Genomic DNA, 24,790 nt, shown 5'->3' on the forward strand with positions numbered 1-24,790 from the left:
AGGAACGACATTCTTGCCTTAGAGGGAGTACAGAGAAGGTCACCAGACTGATTCCTGGGATGTCAGGACTTTCATATGAAGACAGACTGGATAGACTCGGCTTGTACTCACTAGAATTTAGAAGATTGAGGGAGGATCTTATAGAAACACACAAAATTCATAGGGGGTAGGACGGGCTAGATGCAGGAAGATTGTTCCCGATGTTGGGGATGTCCAGGACAAGGGGTCACAGTTTAAGGATAAAGGGGAAATCCTTTAGGACCGAGATGAAAAAACATTTTTCACGCAGAGAGTGGTGAGTCGCTGGAACTCTCTGCCACAGAACGTAGTTGAGGCCATTTCGTTGGCTATATTTAAGAGGGAGTTAGATGTGGCCCTTGTGGCTCAAGGGGTCAGGGGGTATGGAGAGAAGGCAGGTACAGGATACTGAGTTGGATGATCAGCCATGATCATATTGAATGGCGGTGCAGGCTCGAAGGGTCGAATTGCCTACTCCTGCACCTATTTTCTATGTTTCTAAATGTCATTGAATAGTTGTTATATTTACATCCCATTAACAATCCAATACAGTAACTGACTAACCCATTATAATTAAATGAGAAAGCTATTAATAGTAAACTACTTAAATTACATTATTTGATCTGCTTTGCAATTGAACGTTTTATCATAAAATCATTATTCTTCATGCAAATGTTTCGGGGAGTGGCCAAGAATTTACCCATTCTGCAAGGAGCCTGGTTACTGCGTAAAAAGTGACATTCTGTCAATAAATATTGTCGGTATGAATAATAAGTGTGGGAGGAGACAAATTATCTACAAATTCAAGGAAAGGTATTTTTTGCTTATTGCACAAATGAGGAACACTCCAAATTTATTTCCACTATTTAATTACACAAACGACAGCTTTATTGTGTCTATCATTTTTAAGGAAATACAATAATCTGTGTAAATGCTTGAAACAGAAAACAATCTTACTGTTGCTCTTCAGCAAACTGTTTTTGCATATCCGGTGTGTACTGTGGCGGTGATGGCCGCATTGCCATGTAATGATGTTGCGGCATATATGGCATTCCAGCTGGTGGCATGGGACCCATCGGCATTCCACCCTGAGAGGTGCAAAGGTTTTCAGAAGTTACAAAGGACCTAGAAAAATAGAATAGTATAACACAGAAACAGGCCCTTCGTCCCATATTGGCTGTGCCAAACATGTTGCCAAGATCATCTCTTCTCTACCTGCACATAATTCATATTCTTATATTCCTGCATATCCATATGTCTGTCTAAAAGTCTCTTAAAAGCCACTATTGTATCTGCCTCAACCACCACACCCAGTGGTGTGACCAGGCATTTACCACCTTTTGCATAAAACAATTCCCCACACATTTCCTTTAAACTTTGCCCCTCTCACCTTAAAGCTATGTCCTCCGGTCTGAGTTTTCCATCCTGGGAAAAAGGTTCTGGCTGCTACCCTATCTAAGCCTCTCATAATTTTATGTGCCTCTCATAATAGGATAATATAATAGAAGGGATATGGACCAAATGCAGGCAGGTGGGACTAGTGTAGCTGGGGCATGTTGACCAGTGTGGGCAAGTTGGGCTGAAGGGCCTGTTTCCCCACTGTATCACTTTAGGACTCTATAATTTTAAAATAAAACCCCCAACAGAACATAACAGAAATGAAGAGGGTAATTAAATCCAACTTGCTTGCCTTTTTGCTTCGATCCATGTAGAGCCTTATTTATTAAGGCTGTATTGTAAAAACCTTCTGATGCAAACATCACCATGGTATCCCAATACATCTTTGAGCAAGTTGTTAATAATTAAGCAAACATTAAACAATGTATGGGAAACAAATGATAGTCAAGTGTACCCTTTAAATAAACATTCAATTTGTACATACTCATCAAGATGTACAGTATTTGATAAAGCTTTTGAGTAACATGCAACAATAAGTATATTATTATGAATTAGAACTGGATTTAAACTATCTCACACAGCATGGGATGGATTTGTGACATCAACAAATCCAAGGCTATAAATTAACTGTGACCTGATTTGTGAAAGTGGTTGTGGGAGGGAAATATAGTACTTGGAAAAATATGTTGGGGCAAAAACCATTTGATTGTTTTGCTTCAAGTTTCCTTACACAATTTACAGCTTGATGTGCAACCTATTACTTCTAAATAGTTGTACAATTACTGTTTAAGACTCACTGACAAATCCTTAATTTGATAGAGGCACAATATATTCTTGCACAATTTATGTTTGTTGGTACCCTCCACATCTTGCAGAGTAGATTGGGAATCCAATATACGATGAAAATGATACCATAGACAATAATATAGCCAAAATATTATATTTTAAATGTCATATTGATGAAGAATATTGCAAGTCAAATGTTTATCACTGAATTACCTGCATAGGCATTGATCCAGCAGGCATCTGTGAACTGAAGTTCATTCCTATTATGCCTTGCATGTTAGCCTGCATCACAGGTACCATGGGGAATCCCTGCTGCTGCTGCTGATGCTGCATTGGTGTCATCCCTACACAAAAACATTGTGATATGGAAACCTTCATTTAAACTCTATGCATTTTCTTAAAAAACGCTGAATATATGTTGCACAATTCTGTTAGAAATAAGAATATGGAACAGAAAGACATTCTTGCCATAGAGGGAGTACAGAAAAGGTTCACCAGACTGATTCCTGGGATGGCAGGACTTTCATATGAAGAAAGACTGGATAGACTCAGCTTGTACTCGCTGGAATTTAGAAGATTGAGGGGCGATCTTATAGAAACTTACAAAATTCTTAAGGGTTTGGACAGGCTAGATGCAGGAAGATTGTTCCAGATGTTGGGGAAGTCCAGAACAAGGGGGTCACAGTTTAAGGATAAGGGGGAAGTCTTTTGGGACCGAGATGAGAAAAAAAAATTCACACAGAGAGGTTTTTTTTGGGGGGTTTTTTTTTTTTGGTTGGCGGCGCGACTCACCCGTTGCAGTGGCCCCTACAGCCTGTCTGTCTTTTTTTTATTTTTTGTCTAGTTAAATGTAGTGTTGGTGTTTTTTAATACTAGTTTTAAATGTGTATATGTGGGGGGGGGGAAACTGTTTAAAATCTCTTCCCTGTCCGGGAGACCCGACCTTTTCCCTGTCGGGTCTCCGTTGTCGTTGGGGCCTAGCACCGTGGAGCGCCCTCCAACCTGAACGACCCGGGGGCTTGGGTGACTGCGGAGCTGCGGACTACTCACCATCGTGGGGCTGGCCGGCCTCGGAGCGTGGGGAGTGGTGGTGACTCGCTGCTGCGACTCGACTCCTGGGGCTCGGAGGCTCCAGCAACGCAGCCGCAGGTCCGGTGGACTGGGACATCAGGAGCTCGCGGGTCCGGGTGGAGAGACCGCTTCCCGGAGCTCCCGCAACGCGACTTCTCCAGCCCGTGTCGCGGGGTTGCAACGACCCGGAGCGGGGCCGTACATCGCCCGGCGCGGCTTCATGGCCGTGTGACATTACAGCGCCCGCCGGGGGCTCCAACATTGTGACTTTTAGACCCGGCACGGCCTAAAATGGCCGTGGGACTTATCATCGCCCGCCTGGGGCTTGGACATCGGGAGAGAAATGGAGAACAGGGGAGAGAAAAGACTTTGCCTTCCATCACAGTGAGTTCACTGTGATGGACGTTTGTGTGAATTAAATTGTGTGTATGTCTGTAGGAAATTGTCTTTGTTTGTATGGCTGTGGAAACGGAATTTTGTTTGAGCCTCACTGAGGCTCAAATTACAATAAATATTGTATTGTAGTGAATCTCTGGAATTCTCTGCCACAGAAGGTAGTTGAGGCCAGTTCATTGGCTATATTTAAGAGGGAGTTAGATGTGGCCCTTTTGGCTAAAGGGATCAGGGGATATGGGGAGAAGGCAGGTACAGGATACTGAGTTGGATGATCAGCCATGATCATATTGAATGGCGGTTTAAGCTCGAAGGGCCGAATGACCTACTCCTGAACCTATTTTCTATGTTTCTATAAGAAACAAGAAAGTTTCAAGCGGGCTCCACAATGGAATAACATGTTCAATCCAGTCTTGGCCTCAACACTACTATCCTGCTCTCTCCCCATACTGCCTCACTCGACTGCAATTATGTCTGTCAAACCCAACCTCTAATTTCTTCAATAACTTTGCCTCCATTGCTCATCAAGATAATTATAGAATGTGTAGGAAAGAACTGGAGTAACTCAGCAGGACAGGCGGAAGGGTCTCCACCCGAAACGTCACCCATTCCTTTTCTCCAGAGATGCTGCCTGTCCCGCTGAGTTACTCCAGCACTCTGTGAAACGTCACCTATCCATGTTCTCCAGAGATGCTGCCTGTCCCGCTGAGTTACTCCAGCACTCTGTGAAACGTCACCTATCCATGTCCTCCAGAGATGCTGCCTGTCCCGCTGAGTTATTCCAGCACTTTGCGTCTACCTTCGAGATAATTACAAATATCTATAACCCACCGAGAGAATAAATTTCTCGTCTGCTTTAAATGGGCAACCAGGTTAAATGATGCACCGCAGTTGGAGATATATCTACTACAGGAATCATCCTCTCAGCATCTAACACTTCTTGGAATCTTATATGCTTCAATAAGATCACCTTTCATTTCATTCTCAAATGAGTGCAGGCTCAGTTTCTTTCCATTAATCAACTTTTGAATACCAGAAAGCAACCCAGTGAATATAGGCACCACATTCAACTAAGTATTTTGTTCCTTAAGTATGTTGGTCATCAAAGTTCTCAGTAATTACTGCTTTGTATTTATTGATTGTATACATTTCTCCATGGTGAAAGAACATGCAGAGCCTACTGGTACCCTGAGGCCCTCTGACACTACTGAGCAGTTCATGCTACTGAGAGTCTTTGTGACAATGATCATGTATTTACTTATTTGGGAAAGCTCTCTCCTCAGTTGAGAAACAAACATGAAAGTGGCTCATAACTACTGGGCATGTCTTCATTGTTAACTCAGTAGAGAAATGACATGTCCATCAACGCAGCTTGAGTTGCAATAAATTAATATGCTGTACAAATGATAAGGCAATATTTGGTGAAATTTGTAAATTTGGAATATCTAACACAATTGCATCAGATGCCATATTTTATTTTGCACGTGCCCTGATTACATCCTTGTAATTGAGGCAGTGCCGCTTAGGTTCACAAGATTGATCCCTGGGATGGCGGGACTGTCATATGAGGAAAGATTGAAAAGACTAGGCTTCACTGGAGTTTAGAAGGATGAGGCGAGATCTTATAGAAACATATAAAATTATAAAAGACTGGACAAGCTAGATGCAGGAAAATTGTTCCCAATGTTGGGAATGTCCAGAACCAAGGGCCACTGTCTTAGAATAAAGGGGAGGCCATTTAGGACTGAGGTGAGAAAAAACTTTTTCACCCAGAGAGTTGTGAATTTGTGGAATTCTCTGCCACAGAGGGCAGTGGAGGCCAAATCACTGGATGGATTTAAGAGAGAGTTAGATAGAGCTCTAGGGCTTAGTGGAATCAAGGGATATGGGGAGAAGGCAGGCATGGGTTATTGATTGGGGACGATCAGCCATGATCACAATGAATGGTGGTGCTGGCTCGAAGGACCGAATGGCCTCCTCCTGCACCTATTTTCTATGTTTCTATGACAGGTACAAAGTGCTGGAGTAACTCAGTAGGACAATCAGCATCTCTGGAGAGAAGGAATGGGTGATGTTTCACAAAGAGCTGGAGTAACTCAGTGGGACAGGCAGCATCTCTGGAGAGAAGCAATGGATGATGTTTCGGGTCAAGACCCTTCAAAAGTACCTTCTCTAGACATTATAATAAAAGCCTTTTCTCGTCTCCACCGGTCCCCCTCCTCTTGGACTCCCCGGAATGGCCTTTTACCTGTCTAGACCTAATTATAATAAAAACGGCTCCAGAGTTGAATGCCCTGCATAGCGATGCTTGAGGTACCCTACACAATCTAGTCATATTTAAAGGATTGGGAAAGGAATCGTTGCAAGTAATACAGAGTGAATTATGTTCTAGCTTGGAGCAGTTCCTGAAACGTTTTATATTATGGCAGAGAAAAAAACTCAATCACGAACTGGATGTGTGTAATTCCAAAGATAGATATGGATCACATGCAGGCAGAGGAGATTAACATGTGAGAAGTGAGAATGTAGGAAGTTTAGATACAGGGAACTGCAGATGCGGGTTTAGAAAGAAGACATAAAATGCTGGAGTAAGTCAGCAGGTTAGGCAGCATCTGTGGAGAGCACAAAGGGCCTGTCCCTGTGCTGTACTGTTCTATGTTTTATGTTCTAGATCTGTTGCTTTGGATGCGAGATATAAGATAAATTAGCTTCTTTCACATCTTTGCAATAAATTAGCTTCTTTCACATCTATTGAGTAATTTGAAGTGTATTTTGCAATTTGCAAACATTCATATGCAGTTTGTATCTGCTACTATTCATGTTTTTGGCATAATACGTTTTTTTTTTGCAGTTTTATCGTGTAGGTGTGGTACGGTCATTTTATTGTTTATTTCATCCACCAACCTATCATCACCCCAGTTTCCCAACTAAAGGTAGAAGCATAACAATAATTAACTCATTTTAAGTGTAACAAATGATAACAGTAGACTGCAAATAGATTGTAGCATATACGATCTCCCACTTATTTCTGATAATTGACTAATATTAAATGCTTCCCAAATATCAAGCAAACAGCACCAAAATAAACATAACATTTTCAATTATAAACAAATACTGTAAGTCAATTTCTGTACTGTGAGAATATTAAACATTTTCTTTAAAAGATAATTCAAAACTACAATGCAAATTAAGCCGTACAGATTGACATCTGGTTCTGTTGTGCTTTCCCTTTGGCCTTCTCTACAAATCAAAGGGTGCAGTAAGAAAGAAAATTAAAATGCAATGTCACACACTTCACAAAAGATTTGAGAATGGAAACACACCAGAGTGCAGTAGTGCAGTATGTGGACCAAAATGTCTTGCAATTTATCTCTATGCTGAGCTAGCTGATAGCAATTTGGTTCTTCCTAAGGATCTGTGTCCTAGTCCTAAAATAGGGAGAGGGCTTGTCAAGGAATCCTGCTGTTATACCGATGGTAACAGGGAAAAATACTGAGCGTTTTTTTTTAAATGACAAATGAAGCAAGGAGAGTGTATATAGGTTTACTGATAATGAAAAGATAAGTGAGCAAGTGTAATGTGAGAAGGATATACCAAAGCCATAGCGATCTTGCTGTCAGCAGTGGCTTTATCCGCTCCCGGTTTGACCGTCACTCTATCTAGTTGGCTTCTTCACCCACTGCCGTCGCCGCCTCCTCTTTCTCCCACTGAGGCGCTCACATACTCCACCTTGGAAGCGACAGCAGGTGAGAGGGGAGGGAGCCCCACAGTAAGATGCCAAATGAACAGAGGGGCAGGTGTTCGAGTGGGGAACGGATAAATCCACCACTGATGGCAAGAAACATCAGGTGAGAGGGCCTCGCACCTTGCGAGTCGGGAGTGGGGTCGGAAGCCGCCACATTTTCTGAAGAGTGTTTTCATGTGTCATTTTAAAAAAGAGCTCAAGATGTTTTCACTTTTCACTCTCATTTAATGTACAAAGCGCATGTAACTGTGCAAGCAGTAAAGTACTGGTGCTGCCATTTCAGTCTGCACAAGTTATATTAGCATTTTATTTTATCTTTAGTTACATATTTTGTATAAGTCGCACTCAATGCAGAAGAGTTTGTTCAACACATTCTGGGTTAAATACATGTTTCAGCATGTAGTTTACTGAGATTCAAAGTTCATTATTAGACTGTTATGGTAACCCACGAATAACAGTGAATTCAGCAGGTGCCTTGTATTTAGTGGAAAGTTAATGTATGTATGGCAAATGTGTCCATGGGTGACCATATGAAAGCAGTTGGAAACAAGCTGAAAACCTGGTTACGTTAAACTATGAGTGTCTGTGAGATTGTTTTCTTTCAAAGAAAGTGGTGTGTAGAAAAAACAGCAATGGAGGAAAGAAAAATGAACAAAGGTTAATTGCTTAGTTATTTTTATACGATGAGTGTTGGAGGGAGGGTGCAGTGGAAAGGAATGTGTCGCAGGTGAATTATTTCATATTTCCAAAAGCATCACCAGCAAATAATCACTGCATCATTTTTCTTATTGATCAAAAGATAATAAGCAGGGCCAGCTGATGCACAACACATTGTTTACAACATTTATATGTATTTCCCAATTTTAAAATGTTTTAAGCCAAATCCAGCAACTGAATAATAATTTACTCAGAGCTCATTAGTGCATTAAAAGAAACACATGCAAAACTGGGGCATTGCAATGAATGGTTCAAAGAATGATGGCAATATAGTGATACAGGATACATAATGGTGACAAATGTTACATGGATGCAAGAGGAAAGCATCAAGATATGCATGGTAGAACTGCAGCAATGCCATACATACCTTGGGGAGGAATTAATCCCCCTGATACTGGGAACATGAAGCTGCAAGCAAAGACCAAAAAAAACATTAGCATAAAAGATCTTTACAAGTTATGAACAGAATTTTAACTGCTCTGTCCTTAAAATCTATATTAAACTACAGAAAAATAATCTTTACACAAAGGGCGAAATATCCTGCAACAATTGATTACTCCGTCTACAAATAGTTCAAAAAGAAAAATGAAGAGGTGTTTAGAAAGGAGGGGGCTTGTTGGAGAAAAAAGGAAGTCAGGGGATCGGGCTGACTTAAACCCCGAAGAAGAAGCACAGAATCGATTTGTTACCTTCTCCTCGTTAACAATGAACTATTGTACATTTACCTTGATCTCCATCCTCTGTCTCGTTTTAACACCTTACATTTCCCTATCTCTGTATCTCCCTCTCCCCTGATTCAGTCTGAAGAAGGGTCTCAACCCAAATCACCCATTCCTTCTATTCAGGGATGCTGCTGAGTTACTCCAGCATTTTGTGTCTATCTTCACAATTGATTCAACTTGCTGGATCGGCTGTTCCCATGTTAAATATTAAAATAATTCCATGTCAAAACTTTAATATCACAGTGAAAAAGCCTAAAATGGCCACTTAAGGGAGTGTTTGCTATATTCATCTTTAGAAAATTGAGTTTTTGGCCTTGACCATTTTAAGTAATCCTTAATGGATACAGCAATTTCAAGAGCCCCATTTTACAAACCAGGGACACAGATTTAATGTGATGGCCAAAAGATACAGTGGGAACACAAGGATAAACTTTTAGTTCAGGTAGATTTATTATTATTTAGTCTTCTAACCCTAGAGTGGATGAAAGCAGAGTCAACCAGTGTTTAAAAAAATAAACTAGATATTGTAGAGGGGAAATAATTTGCAGGGCAGAGGGAAGTAATACAACAGTACTGACTGGATTGTTCAACATCGCATTGATTCAACGGGCCAATTACTTTGCTGTATTGAGATGAAATGCTTGGACCCCAACGCCAAGTATTTTCTCAAAAAAGAATGATGTGACAATCTGCACAAATGGAATTCCCCTTTTAAAAGAACAATGAGTAAATTACAGGCTGAAAATGGAAAATTCAGTTTAAAAATAAAAAATAAAAATTTTTTTAAAAAAAGAAAAAAGAAAAAAAAAAAATGTGCAAAGCACATTGAGATAGCAGCTACTGCTTGTTTGGCCAAATTCAACTTTTTCCCTTTTCCAGATATCGACAAAAATAAAAGCTATCCATAAAAGGACATGTTCAGCATATCCTTCTGAATATTTGCAGTGATATGTACATTAATGCTTTTGATACTTATTCACAGGATGTGGATGGTGCAGGTATTCATGGTATTTATGATTCATCTCCAGTCGTTCCTGGACTTGGGAGGCAGCCAAGAGGTAACCACGTTGGTGCATGATGGTTCTCATGTGCAAGGCCAGGAATGGGAAATAAATGTCTCCGAAGAGCATGAGTAAACCAGATGGGCCTGGATGTTCAGGTTCCTACAGCTTTGAGTTACCTTTCCTGTTAGGCAGGAAGTTGTCATAAACCAGGAAGCCCAGCCCAGGGAGAGTACCGCATGGTGTAGACTATAATTCCAGTGTGTAATTTACTGCCATCCCACCGCACCAGTTTGTTAGACGCATTGTCTGTGAGTAATTATGTTTGTGTAACAGCATCTTTATACGTTATTGTGCAGGATTGCTATTATTAACACAGTTAAGAATGTTTCATGTGCCCTGGCTGGTTTCTTACATAACAGCACTGTATTTAGTGGTGGCATCATAGTTTATGTTTCTATACCAAGTGTATAACGTTACTAAATATGCGGTTTCCCTTTCTGCTTGTATGTTACAGTTTCACAGTTGAATACAGTAAAGAATCAACGACATCTCGTGTCTACGGGTCTTTATTGGATTAATTGTTTAACTTGCTAGATAGCTGGATAGGGACATTCAGCGAGTCCAGTATACCTGAAGTTTTATCATTTACAGTTAATAAGATTAATTTTATTAGAAAAAAAATTCTGGCTTTTTATTAGTTAAGTTACAAACTGAAAAAGGATTTGAATTAATCGATGGCCTAAGTTGTTGGCTATTAGTTTAGTAACTCACCCATCACATTGCTATTGTGCCTTTGTGCAGTACTGCAGCTAGTTACCAACCTCAGAGCCCACTAGAGTTTTGTTTTAATATCAATAATGTTACCTATGCATCATTAAATTATATGATCAAGATTTGTCTTCACCTCTTGGAAAAATGAGTCAGCAACTCAACAAAGTCCACCAACTTCCACATCAAATTTGTATCAGACTACTGCACCACCCTTAAGCACTGACAGAACCTCCCACATATTAACTGTTACACAGTATTGGTGCAGAACTATAAGCTTGCCTCAGTGTCATTAAATGTACACTGGGTCACAACCAAAATACAAAGTGCTGAAAGAACTCAGCAGGGCAGGCAGCATCTGTGGAGGGAAAGGGCAGACGATATTTTGGGTCGAAATCTGTCTTAAGACTAATAGGAATAGGGGGAAGAGAAAGCTTGAAAAGAGAGTTGGAGCAGGATAATGCTTGGCAAGTGATAGGTGGATAAAGTTATGGGGCGGCGGGGGTGGCTGAAGGGTGAAGTGACAAAGGCTAGAGGTGCAGACAAATGGGCGTTAATAAGGAAAGAAGAGGAGTAAAATATAAGGGGGGGGAATGGGATAGGGGTAAGAATGAGAGGGGATAAAACAGCAATGGGGATTCGGGGATGGGAAATAGTGTGAGAAGGAGGGCAGTTAAAATCTTCCCATTCTTATTGCAATTCCCATTCCCATACAAAACTTTCTGTTCTTGGCCTCCTCCATTGCCAGAGCGAGGCCACATGCAAACTGGAGGAACAGCACCTCATATTCTGAGGTACACAAAAATGCTGGAGAAACTCAGCGGGTGCAGCAGCATCTATGGAGCGAAGGAAATGGACAACGTTTCGGGCCAAAACCCTTCTTCCCCTCGCTCCATAGATGCTGCTGCACCCGCTGAGTTTCTCCAGCATTTTTGTGTACCTTCGATTTTCCAGCATCTGCAGTTCCTTCTTGAACACCTCATATTCTGGTTGGACAGTTTGCAACCCTGCGATATGAACATTGAATTCTCTAATTTTACGTAATATCCCCCTGTTCCCCTCTCTTTCCCTTTCATCCCAGTACGCACACATTCCCCCCCCCTCCCCATCCCCCAACCCGTCACAACATCTTTCCCCTCCTTCTTATCTCTCATCCCCGTCCCCCATTTCCCTTTTAACCCACCCCCCATTGCATTCTACCTATATCCCTCACTCTATCTTTACAGTTCAGTCCTCCTATTCCCTCCTTTTCTAACACGCTATTGTCTCCTTTTCTCCTCTAGTCCAAGTAACTCACTTCATCCATTTGCCAATCACCCCCTCACCTGTTTTCACCTGCTGCTTGACAGACTGTGTCATACCCCCACTTCTCTTCTCCAGCTTTCTCCCCCACACTCCAACCAGTCTGAAGGGTCCCAACCCAAAAGGTAATCTGTCCATTCACTTAGCATAGGCTGCCTGATCTGCTGAGTTCCTTCAACACTTTGTATTTTGCTCAAGATTCCAGCACCTGCATCTCTTGGCTCTACTGGATCATAATCAATTACTGTGTGATCATGACGTGAAGAATGCTAGTAAAGGAGAAGACCAGACCTGCAAAAAACAAGCAAGTTTTTTCCTGACCTTAGAATATAAACCGAGCAAATTTCATCTCGTAAATCACCACATTGATTATTTTTAGCTTCAAAATCAAACTACTGACAGAAAACCTTTACAATTAGTAAATTATGTCAGTACATTTGAAATAAGAACACTGAGGTACTAGTGTTTGCAATTATTTACTTAACTTAGGACTGGAGAATCCAACCTATTGATTACAAATCGTGGTTCTGGGTGGGAGCTATAACTGAACAGGCTTTTCCATCTGAGATTACATTTCTTTCACAGCGCATTACCATTATGACTCATAATTGAACAATATCACACATAAACAATAAAAAAATATTAACAATTATTTATGCAATGTGCCTAATAACTGCTTAAAGAGAATAAATATGTTAGTCTCGACAGTTGGTGAGCAAAAATCCTACTCGAGAGACCTAAAGTAATCAACAAACAAAGTGCTGGAGGAGACAAAGAGGTAGAGAAATGGAGAGAGAGGTCAGGGATAGTCCAAGTGAATTTCAGGAATCCCTCTGTCTCCATCACAGGGTGTAGACTATCAACTGATGTCTACTATAAATCCACTGACTCTCACAGCTTCCTTGACACCTCTTCCAATCGTGCTTCTTGCAGGGACGCCATCCCTTATTCTCAATTTCTCTATCTCCGTAGCATCTGCTTCCAAGGCGAGGCTTTCCACACTAGGATGGCACAGTGGCACAGCTGGTAGAGACCCGGGTTCGATCCTGACCTCGGGTACTGTTGTGTGCAGTTTGCATGTTCTCGCTGTGACCATGTGGGTTTCCTCCAGGTGTTCTGGTTTCCTCCAACATCCCAGACATGTGGGTTTGTAGGTTAATTAGCCACTGTAAATTGCCCCTAGTGTGTAGAGTGGATGAAAAATTGGGATAACATAGAACCAGATGGTCGAAGTGGACTCAGTGAGCCAAAGGGCTTATTTCTATGCTGTATCTCCAAACTAAAGTCACCCTCCAACCAATGTTATGGAGGAAGGTACACAAAATTGCTGGAGGAACTCAGCGGGTGCAGCAGCATCTATGGAGCGAAGGAAATAGGCGACGTTTCGGGCCGAAACCCTTCTTCAGACTGTATGGAGGAAGTCCTTTCCTATCTCCCCTCGGTCTCCTGCAGTTCTGTTTTCACTTCCCTTCTTCCAGAAGGACCAAGGATAGAGTTCCACTGATCCTCACCATCCCTACTCCTCCCCAGCTACATTCAATCACCCCTTTCCACAGTGCAGACACATATATAGCACAGAAACGTGCCGATGCTGACCAAGATGCCCCATCTACACTAGGCCCAAATGCCTTTGTTTGGCCCATAGTCCTTTAAATCTTCCTTTACCATGCTTGGTTTGCTCACTCCAGCTCACCCAAACCACCTCCTTCCCAGGTACCTTTTCCTGCAACAATAGGAAATGTTAGAACTATCCCGACATTTGTTCTCTCAATTCCATCCAGGGACCATAGAAACCTTTCCAGACGACACAGAAATTTAGGTACACCTCTTCAAACTTTACCTACTTCATTCGGTGCTCCCAATGTGACCTACTTTACGTCAGTAGAAATCCAGCAAATCTTTGAACTTTAACTGTTGATCCGATTTTGTTTTGAAAGTCACTAATGGAATCTGCATCCACCACTCTCCAACAATGCATCCTGGATCATAACTACTCCATGTAAAAAGATCCCCTTTACATATTGTAAGATTTTCTGGCAGTCACTTTAAACCTATGTCCTTTGACCCTTAGTTTAGATTAGTATGTTATTGTCATGTGTATTGAGGTACAGTGAAAAGCTTTTTGTTGCATGCTATCCAGTCAGCAAAATGAGTATACATGATTACAATCAAGCCATCCACAGTGTACAGATACAGGATAAAGGCTATAACGTTTAGTGCAGGATAAAGTCCAGTAAATCCAGTATACTACATCCCAGTGTATAGCTAGTACAATAAAACATATAATAATTTAATAAAATGACAAAATATTGCACGGTTGTACTCATTAATTATCATGAAATATAATTATCAAGCAAGTAAAGAAAAAGACGGTAATCATGTATTTTTACAGAGGTGGCGGCCCAGCACCAACTCACCCTGACTCTCCCGCAGCTCTAGGTCTTCACACCTACTCACATGCACTCACACACACCCATCCGCACCCACTCACACCCTCTCACTTACACACTCACCCACACACTCACCCCCACCCACTCACACACCCACCCACTCCAGACTGGTCCCTCCACCGACAATCCTCGACTCGGCCACCCGCTGGCCCGAAGCTCCACCATTGGACCGTGGCGCTGCCTGCCTGCCTGACCACCACGAGACCGAGATGGCCACCACGAGGAGCAACAACACCCACCGCCTCTCTGGTCTTCGCTGTCTTCCCGTCCAACACATAGGCCCGGACCACCAAAACTGCCACGGCTGCCGACTCTCACCACCTCCCCAGGTGTGGCCACCGCCGCTGTCGCCGACATTTACCGTCTCCCCGGACACCGATGCTGCTGCCGCCGACCAGCCCCCCCCCCCCCCACCCCCACGGGCCTCCACCAGTGGCTACGCCGACCCTCGCCGCTCCACCGGCCACCAGCGGGCCAGAGCCGTCACCTCCCCAGAATTCCAGGCTCAGCACCAGGCCCACAACCTCCACCATGCAGACAGCACGTGGTCTGACTCTACTGGATCCTAGTGCTCCTCCCCTCCTACAGGGAACATTGTTAGCGTACATATCTAACAATGTTTCCCGACTTTTAATAAAAATGCTCATTATACACTTGATGAAAAAAACGCCACATTACTCTGCATGAATTAACACTTTTATTATAAAAACACACACATATACACACACAGCAACGTTTTAGAAAGCTGCAACATGACATCCTGACTCTTGTACAAATCCCTCTGTGCATAAATGCTGTGAAGAGTCTTGCCACTGTCTGTCAATTTTCCTTTTATATTCGACCTCCCAATGTGCAACATCTCACGCTTGCTTGGATGAAACTCTAAGGTAGACGAAAAATGCTGGAGTAACTACGCATTGGGTGACGTTTCGGGTCAAGACCCTTCTTGACCTGAAATATCACCCATTCCTAATCTCCAGAGATGCTGCCTTTCCCGCTGGACCAACAAAAACTTATATATCAGGCTGTTATTCATTGACTACAGCTCAGCATTTAATACCATCATCCCCTCCAAGCTGGTTTCCAACATCTCAGATCGGGGTCTCTACGCATCCCTCTGCAATTGGATCCTCGATTTCCTCATCCACAGACCACAGTCTGTCCGTATTGGTGGAAATGTGTCATAGTAGAGAGCATGCTGACCAGTTGCATCGTGGCTTGGTACGGCAACCTGAGCGTCCAGGAGCGGAAAAGGCTGCAAAAAGTTGTAAACTGCACAGTCCATCATCGGCTCCGACCTCCCTACCATCGAGGGGATCTATCGCAGTCGCTGCCTCAAAAAGGCTGGCAGCATCATCAAGGACCCACAACATCCTTGCCACACACTCATCTCTCCACTGCCATCAGGTAGAAGGTACAGGAGCCAGAAATCTGCAACATCCAGGTTCAGGAACAACTTCTTCCCCACAGCCATCAGGCTATTAAACACAACTTCAAACAAACTCTGAACTATAACAGCCTATTGCACTTTATCTGTTTATATATATATATATACTAGACTATATATAGTGAACACAAACCTGTTAAAAAAAGGCGAGGCAAACAATTGGGCTGCAGACACCCGACAACCAAAATTCACTTTGTGAACACAAACCTGTTTAAAAAAAAAAGGAGAGGCAAACAATTGGGCTGCAGACATCCGACAACCAAAATTCACTTTGTGAACACAAACTTTTAAAAAAGGGCTGCAGCCACATCGAGGGGACTCACCGTGGAGTAGACGTCCCTTCAGTGTTATTCGCAGCTCAGAGAGCCGTGAGCCGTGACCCTCTCGCTTCCTGGTTCTGGCAGAGACTGAGTGAGACACGACACTTCCTGGTTTTATAGTCCCTCTCCCTGCCGCCAGTGGGGGCAGCAGAGAGAATGGGGAATTTTGTAAAAACATCAATATATGTCTCATTTTTCATCGACGGAAAAAATCCTCCGCACTCATACGGCGGAGGGGGGCTCTGAGCGAGGTGGCCAAAAATGACGGCCGTAGGTGGCAGCGTTCTCTCGGAAATCGCAGCACAGACGGCCAAAAGCGGTCAAGATCAGAGATTTAGTAATATATAGATATAGATATATATATTCAATGGTATATGGACACACTGATCTGGTCTGTATTTATGCCTACAATATTCTGTTGTGCTGCAGCAATGCAAGAATTTCATTGTCCTATCTGGGACACATGACAAAAAACTCTTGACACTTGACTTGAGTTACTCCAACATTTTGCGTCTATCTTCGATTTAAGCCAGCATCTGCAGTTCTTTCCCACACATGGATTAAACTCTATCTGCCATCATCTGTAACATCCATTTCCCGCTGTACACTTTGCCAGCCTTCATATGTGTGCGTGATGTGTGTGTGATGTGTGTGTGCGCTGTGTGCAGTGTGTGTTTATCACACACACAACAAAAGTTGCAGCACAGATCCCTGCGGACCACCACTAGTTAGAGACCTTAAGGCAGAAAACACCCTGAGGGGTGTTTAATATTTAATATTCCTATTAAAATTAAAAAATATTCCTGAGAGGCCCTATCTGATTTTATCTTCCTGAATCTTATTCAATGCAGTAATCATTTGCTGTTCGATTAGCATAAAGCTAAACTAGTAATGCCATCCACTCGAATCCCATTTCTAGCCAATTACAGATAGAAGCATAATAATATGACCAGGCAGGGGATGAAATGAGGAAAAGAAACATGTTTTTTTTTTGGACAATGATCAGTTTGACATTAGCAATATTTGAATTACATTTCTTTTTATTATGAAGGTGGTTTTCAAAATGTCTGCTTTAAAATATAATTGGTGGCCCTAACTTTTACTTTCTTAATTCATTCATGCAATTTCTAATTGTCCTTGAATATTCAGTCAATATTCAGAAAGGCAGTCATGGGACAACCAGTTTGGTTGATTCATTGTCACTTACAGATCAGACAGGAATTATTCTTTTTCTTTAAAAGTGAATCTAATATGTCAAGCAGTTGCAAAGTAATTCAAGTTTTAATTATCAAAACTTCCTCAGTGACCACACTGGAATGTAAATTCATGCCTTTGGTCCTGGATTTTGGCTGATACTCCAGTAACTTAACCACTACATTACATAGATACATAGACAATAAGTGCAGGAGCAGGTTCGGCCCTTCGAGCCAGCACCGCCATTCAATGTGATCATAGCTGAACATTACCACATCCGATAGATGACTGTATGGTTATCTAAAATAGCAGAGTAAAAAGAATTGTAGGTCACAAATTCTCCTTCCATGTTTTGCTACAGGGATTTTTTGGTAAGCAGTGCTCAACGAGCCAGCAGAAAAATCAACCATTCATTCATGCCAGTTGTGTCCAAAACTAAACATTAGGTGTAGCCAGGCCTCCTGAGCATCAAAAAATATAGTTCATGTTATATACTTACACACTGGGGCCACGAACCAGACAATTTCAAAGCAGTTTTATTCAATCAACCCAACCCTGAGAAACTTCACATTGTCATGATTATTGGAATATGATTATTGATTTTATGAATGCTTTTATTACACCATCATTGTTTTAAATGCGAGGAAGCGGAAGAACAGAGAACTGGGGAACAGGGAAACAGCGATCAAATTGTTGAATCCCTCGCTAATCAAGCAAGTTGCACTTGTCCACATTGGACCACTTGGACAATAAAAACACTTATTTAGGCTGTTTTTTTATAGACTACAGCTCGGCGTTTATAACCATCATTCCTTCCAAGCTGGTTACCAAGCTCACGGAACTGGGTCTCTGCGCATCCCTCTGCAATTGGATTCTCGACTTCCTCATCCACAGACTGATCGAATTGGCGGAAACACTTCATCCTCAGGAACAATTAGTATGGGGTGGGAGATTGCAATCTTCACGTGGCCTGCCCTGTTTCGACAAATGCAATCAACCCGGCGTGCACAATCAAATAAGATCAAATATAACAAGTTGTCCGACAACTTTAGGCTGTGCACGCCATACGCAAGAAGAAGAAGCAGGAACGGGTGCACCTCAAGGTACGGGAGCACCTCAAGGCTGCGTGCTCAGCCCCCCTGCTTTACTCACTGTATACCCATGACTGTGTAGCCGAACATAGTGCGAACTCCATCATCAAGTTCGCCGACAACACCACTGTTGTGGGACGAATCACAGATGGGGATGTCAGAGAATCAAAGTGAGATTGACCGAGTGATCAAATGGTGCCAGCACAACAACCTGGCTCTCAACATCAGTAAGACCAAGGAACTGATTGTGGACTTTGGTCGGGGAAGATATGCGGACCCACAATCCTGTTTATAGATTCCTTCGATGGTGGAGAGGGTCAATAACTTCAAATTTCTGGGCGTGCATATATCAGAAGATCTTTCCTGGACCCAGCACACCAATGCAATTATAAAGAAGGCACATCAGCGACTCTACTTCCTGAGAGGATTACGGAGATTCGGCATGTCGAAGAGGATTCTCCTAAACTTCTACAGTAGACAGCATTCTGACTGGTTCGGCAACTCCAGGAGCGGAAAACCATATAACAATTACAGCACGGAAACAGGCCATCTCGGCCCTACAAGTCCGTGCCGAACAACTTTTTTCCCTTAGTCCCACCTGCCTGCACTCATACCATAACCCTCCATTCCCTTCTCATCCATATGCCTATCCAATTTATTTTTAAATGATACCAACGAACCTGCCGCCACCACTTCCACTGGAAGCTCATTCCACACCGCTACCACTCTCTGAGTAAAGAAGTTCCCCCTCATGTTACCCCTAAACTTCTGTCCCTTAATTCTGAAGTCATGTCCTCTTGTTTGAATCTTCCCTATTCTCAAAGGGAAAAGCTTGATCACATCAACTCTGTCTATCCCTCTCATCATTTTAAAGACCTCTATCAAGTCCCCCCTTAACCTTCTGCGCTCCAGAGAATAAAGACCTAACTTATTCAACCTATCTCTGTAACTTAGTTGTTGAAACCCAGGCAACATTCTAGTAAATCTCCTCTGTACTCTCTCTATTTTGTTGACATCCTTCCTATAATTGGGCGACCAAAATTGTACACCATACTCCAGATTTGGTCTCACCAATGCCTTGTACAATTTTAACATTACATCCCAGCTTCTATACTCAAAGAAAAGACTACAAAAAGTTATAACCACTGCCCAGTCTATCACCGGCTTTGACCTCCCCAACATCGAAGGGATCTATCGTAGTCGTTGCCTCAAAAAGGCAGCCAAAATCATCAAGGACCCACACCATCATGACCACACACTTATTTCACCATTGCCACCAGGAAGAAGGCACAGAAGCCTGAAAACTGTAACATCCAGGTTCAGGAACAGCTTCCTCCCTACAGCCATCAGGCTATAGGGAGGGTACACAAAATTGCTGGGGAAACTCAGCGGGTGCAGCAGCATCTATGGAGGCTATAGGGAGGTTGCGCGGAGTAGAGGTCACGACCCGTGACCGGTACTGTTGCCACGCAACGACAACTGGAGGGAACGCAGTGAACTACAGGTAAGCATTTACTATGGCTGTCAGCACAGCCGGCCCTTCTTCTGGCCCAGCATCCGGACTGGCTGCACACCCGCGGACCCCGGGCCGTCGATCCCCGCGGCCGGGGCTGGGCTGGGGGAGGGAGGAAGTGGTCAGGGTGCCGCTGGGTGTGTGGAGGGAGCAGACCGTCCCCAACTCTGCTGCAGCTGACGTTGCCTGGAGCCGCGGCCCTGGCCCCTCGCTCCCGGCCCCTCGCCCCAGCCACTCTCCCCCCGGCCCCCCACCCCTTCTTCCCCCCGGCCCTGCTACACCCGGCCCTGTGTGTGTGCGCTGCCGACCCACAGCCCGTGACAGTGCGGCCAACAGGGGGAGACGGGGCGGAGGGCGGCCATGGCCGGACAGCGCTGACCCCGGGGCGAGAGTGTGGTTGTCCCGAGGGAAGTGCTCCTTTGCCCGCTTACACCTTGGTGCTCGGGTTCAGAGCAAACCTTCCCGCTTTCAATGACAGCACCCACAAATATTTATAGCGCAAAAAATGACAATTTTGGCGTTTTTTAACAGGTAAGAAGGTACGCGTCCCGTGTGTTAAGTGTGTGCCGGAGGCTGCCATGTCCTCCACATGGATTGAGCTGCTCCGTGCGTCACGCCCTTTGACCCAATGACCTTACGTGCAACCCCCCTATTAAACACTACAACAAATAAGCTCTGAGCTCCGAACTGCAAAAGACTATTATTATTGCACTATATATTATTTATTGCAGTTTTTTTAATCTTCTCCCGTTATGTACTATGTTTACATATTCACATATTCTGTTTTGCTGCAGCAAGTAAGAATATAATTGTCCCATCCGGGACATACGACAATAAAACACTCTTGACTCTAAATTAATAATGTTGGATGAAAAGAGATAACGTCAGATGAAAGATGCATGAGGGGCCGATTTCCTTCCACAACATCAATTATTCAGTGTACAGCACATCACGTTCCCCTTCAGATTAAACAGCAACTCCACAGTTTGGGAAGAGGGATTAAATTCCTGCCCCTCTTCCACTCTGCCCATTTTAACAACAATAAGGGAGGGGATGGCTTTGGTTAATTTCAGGCTGAGAGCGGATGGGCGGGAAGGGCTGGCGGGGGACAGACACAGAGCCGGCAAATGTGGAGTCTCACTCGCCGCATGAAACGCGAGTGGAGCGGCGCTGCCCCGCCATCAGCCCCCGGCCCCGGCCCCGCCATCAGACCCCGGCCCCGGCCCCGCCATCAGCCCCCGGCTCCAGCTCCGCCATCAGCCCCCGGCTCCGGCCCCGCCATCAGCCCCCGGCTCCACCGCCAGCCCCGCCACCAACACCTACCCTCTGCCTCTACCAACAACACCAACACCCCCACCTACCCTCTGCCGCCTCCAGCGCCTCCGCCTGATCCTGGTCGCGACGCCATCTTGGGCCAACTCCTTGTCAACCACCAAACACTTCCGGGTTCAACCCCGCCTCCCACAGGTCAGCGCCCAGCCGCCTGTCAATCAATGCCAAGTGTGTATTATAGAGGAGCTATAAGATCTTTGGTGTAAACCAAACCTGAACACACATGATTTTAATTCATGCACGGTTTTACTTTTCGTTCAATGCAACATTTATTCAGCAACAGATATTGTTCTCATTATGTGTATGAAGGAACGCTTCGGACCAAAGATAAGATCTTTGCTTCGGACTAGACTAGGCTGACTAGTTAAGGATAAGGGAAACGAGTGATTATAGACAATAGACAATAGGTGCAGGAGTAGGCCATTCGGCCCTTCGAGCCAGTACCGACATTCAATGTGATCATGGCTGATCATCCCCAATCAGTACCACGCTCCTGCCTTCTCCCCATATCCCCTGACTCCGCTATTTTTAAGAGCCTTATCTAGCTCTCTTTTGAAAGCATCCAGAGAACCAGCCTCCATCGCCCTCTGAGGCAGAGAATTCCGCAGACTCACAACTCTGTGAGAAAAAGTGTTTCCTCGTCTACGTTCTAAATGGCTTACTCCTTATTCTTAAACTGTGGCCCCTGGTTCTGGACTCCCCCAACATCGGGAACATGTTTCCTGCCTCTAGCGTGTCCAAGCCCTTAACAATCTTATATGTTTCAATGAGATACCCTCTCATCCTTCTAAACTCCAGAGTGTACAAGCCCAGCTGCTCCATTCTTTCAGCATATGACAGTCCCGCCATCCCGGGAATTAACCTTGTAAACCTACGCTGCACTCCCTCAATAGCAAGAATGTCCTTCCTCAAATTAGGGGACCAAAACTGCACACACTACTCCAGGTGTGGTCTTACTAGGGCTCTGTACAACTACAGAAGGACCTCTTTGCTCCTATATTCGATTCCTCTTGTTATAAAGGCCAACATGCCATTCGCTTTCTTCACTGCCTGCTGTACCTGCATGCTTACTTTCATAGACTGATGTACAAGGACCCCCAGATCCCATTGTACTTCCCCTTTTCCCAACTTGTTGCCATTTAGACAGTAAGCTGCCATCCTGGCTTTTTTTTTTGTTTTTTATTTTTTATTTTTTTATTTATTTTTTATTAGAAGTACAGTAAATTACAATAATACACATTACATATATCTTAATACATTTGTTGTACCACTTCGTTTTTCGAGCTTTAAAAAAGATAGAAATAAAAGAAGTAAGGAAAGTGAGCAAGAATCGTGAAGGTGCAGGAAAGTGTTGGGAAAAGAAAGCCCCTTAGGGAAGAAGTTAGAGAAGGAAGTAAAGAAAGGAAATTAGACCCTAGAAAGAAAAGAAAAAAAAGGAAAAACAATCGCTCTATTGTAACACAAAACTCTGCAAAAAAGGACCTACCAACCGTATTTTTTTTTAATTTAAATTAATTTTATACCCCCCGTTACCAGATCCTGGTACCATTTATATTTTAAATTACTATTGCACCTTATACTTGTAATAGTTCCATAAATGCAGACCACGTCTTTTGGAAGTGGTCTGCTTTGCCTGCTAGGAGGAGTCTCATCTCTTCCAAGTGTAGTGTTTCGAACATGTTTGAAATCCACATTTTTATTGTTGGTATTGGAGCATTTTTCCAAAATTTGAGTATGCTTTTTTCCCATTATTAGCCCGTAATTAAGTAAGTTCTTTCGAAACACGTTTAATACCTTCCGATATTCCAAAAATGATCCATTCTGCTTTTGGTACAAGTTTTATTTTAAATAATTTTGTGAAGATTTCAAATATTTCGTTCCAGAATTTTTGGATTTTTATACAAAAAACAAGAGTGCGCCATGGTAGCTTCTTGTGACTGACATTTATCACAAATGGGTGAGACATTGGGGAAAAGTTTATTTATTTTAGTTTTTGAATAATATAGTCTATTCTAGTACCATCGGTTGTAGGTATTTCTATATTTAAAATAATGTTGTATAAGTATGATATTAGATTTGCTGATTCAGCCTTTGTCTTCATGGCTTCATCCAATAAGTCTGGGGACATGTTATGATAGTCTTTTGTGTATTTTTTCAGATAGTCCCGGATTTGAAGATATTTAAAATATTGATTATTTTTCAAATTATATTTCAGTTGTAATTGTTGAAATGATAATAATTTTCCTATGCCTTCCTGTTTTAGCTACCAAAGTGGATAACCTCACATTTATCTGCATTAAACTGCATCTGCCATGCATCTGCCCACTCCCCCAACCTGTCCAAGTCACCCTGCATTCTCATAGCATCCTCCTCACAGTTCACACTGCCACCCAGCTTTATGTCATCTGCAAATTTGCTAATGTTACTTTGAATCCCTTCATCCAAATCATTGATGTATATTGTAAATAGCTGCAGTCCCAGCACCGAACCTTGCGGTACCCCACTAGTCACTGCCTGCCATTCTGAAAGGGGCCCGTTAATCCCTAGTCTTTGTTTCCTGTCTGCCAACCACTTCTCTATCCATGTCAGCACTCTAACCCCAATACTATGTGCCGTAATTTTGCCCACTAATCTTCTATGTGGGACCTTATCAAATGCGTTCTGAAAGTGCAGGTACCCTATATCCACTGGCTCTCCCTTGTCCATTTTTCTAGTTACATCTTCAAAAAATTCCAGAAGATTAGACAAGCATGATTTCCCCTTCGTAAATCCATGCTGACTTGGACCGATCCTGTTACTGCTATCCAAATGTTCGGCTATCTCATCTTTTATAATTGATTCCAGCATCTTCCCCACCACCGATGTCAAGCTAACTGGTCTATAATCCCCTGTTTTCTCTCTCCCGCCTTTCTTAAAAAGTGGGATAACATTAGCTACCCTATAATCCACAGCAACTGATCCTGAGTCTATAGAACATTGGAAAATTATCACCAATGCATCCATGATTTCTAGAGCCACTTCCTTAAGTACCCTGGGATGCAGACCATCAGGTCCTGGGGATTTATCAGCATTCAGTCCCATCAGTCTATCCAACACCATTTCCTGCCTAGTGTGGATTTCCTTCAGTTCCTCCGTCACCCCAGATCCTCTGGCCACTACTATATCAGGAAGATTGTTTGGGTCCTCCTAAGTGAAGGCAGATCCAAAGTACCTGTTCAACTCATCTGCCATTTCCTTGTTCCCCATAATAAATTCACCTTTTTCAGTCTTCAAGGTTCCAACTTTGGTCTTAACTAATTTTTTCCTCTTCACATACCTAAAGAAGCTTTTACTATCCTGCTTTATATTCTTGACTAGCTTACCTTCGTACCTCATCTTTTCTCTCCGTATTGTCTTTTTGGTTATCTTCTGTTGTTCTCTAAACATTACCCAATCCTCTTGCTTCCTGCTCATCTTTGCTACGTTGTACTTCTTCGCTTTAATTTTTATACTGTCCCTGACGTGCCTTGTCAGCCTTGG

The 24,790-nt window shown here is 43.1% G+C and overlaps 1 protein-coding gene across 13 annotated transcripts in view; it reads right to left on the reverse strand.

Moving 5' to 3' along the window:
• The window catches only part of synrg (synergin gamma), a 134,231-nt gene extending 112,818 nt beyond the window's left edge, over positions 1–21,413 (reverse strand). For 3 of the 13 annotated variants that reach the window (XM_033046344.1, XM_033046338.1, XM_033046336.1), the window contains exons 1-4: positions 21,301–21,411; positions 8,496–8,536; positions 2,416–2,546; positions 976–1,106 (exon numbers count right to left, since the gene is read on the reverse strand). In XM_033046344.1, the coding sequence (XP_032902235.1) occupies positions 976–1,106; positions 2,416–2,546; positions 8,496–8,536; positions 21,301–21,347 (350 nt within the window). In that variant the 5' untranslated portion in view covers positions 21,348–21,411. Of the gene's footprint in view, positions 1–975; positions 1,144–2,415; positions 2,547–8,495; positions 8,537–12,132; positions 12,216–21,300 lie in introns of those variants that run through there. The other 10 variants (XM_033046349.1, XM_033046348.1, XM_033046347.1 and 7 more) reach the window with 7 other exon arrangements.
• Between the last annotated feature and the right edge of the window lie 3,377 nt (positions 21,414–24,790).

The sequence above is a fragment of the Amblyraja radiata genome, chromosome 28, assembly GCF_010909765.2.
Source record: "Amblyraja radiata isolate CabotCenter1 chromosome 28, sAmbRad1.1.pri, whole genome shotgun sequence".
NCBI classification, from domain to species: domain Eukaryota; kingdom Metazoa; phylum Chordata; class Chondrichthyes; order Rajiformes; family Rajidae; genus Amblyraja; species Amblyraja radiata.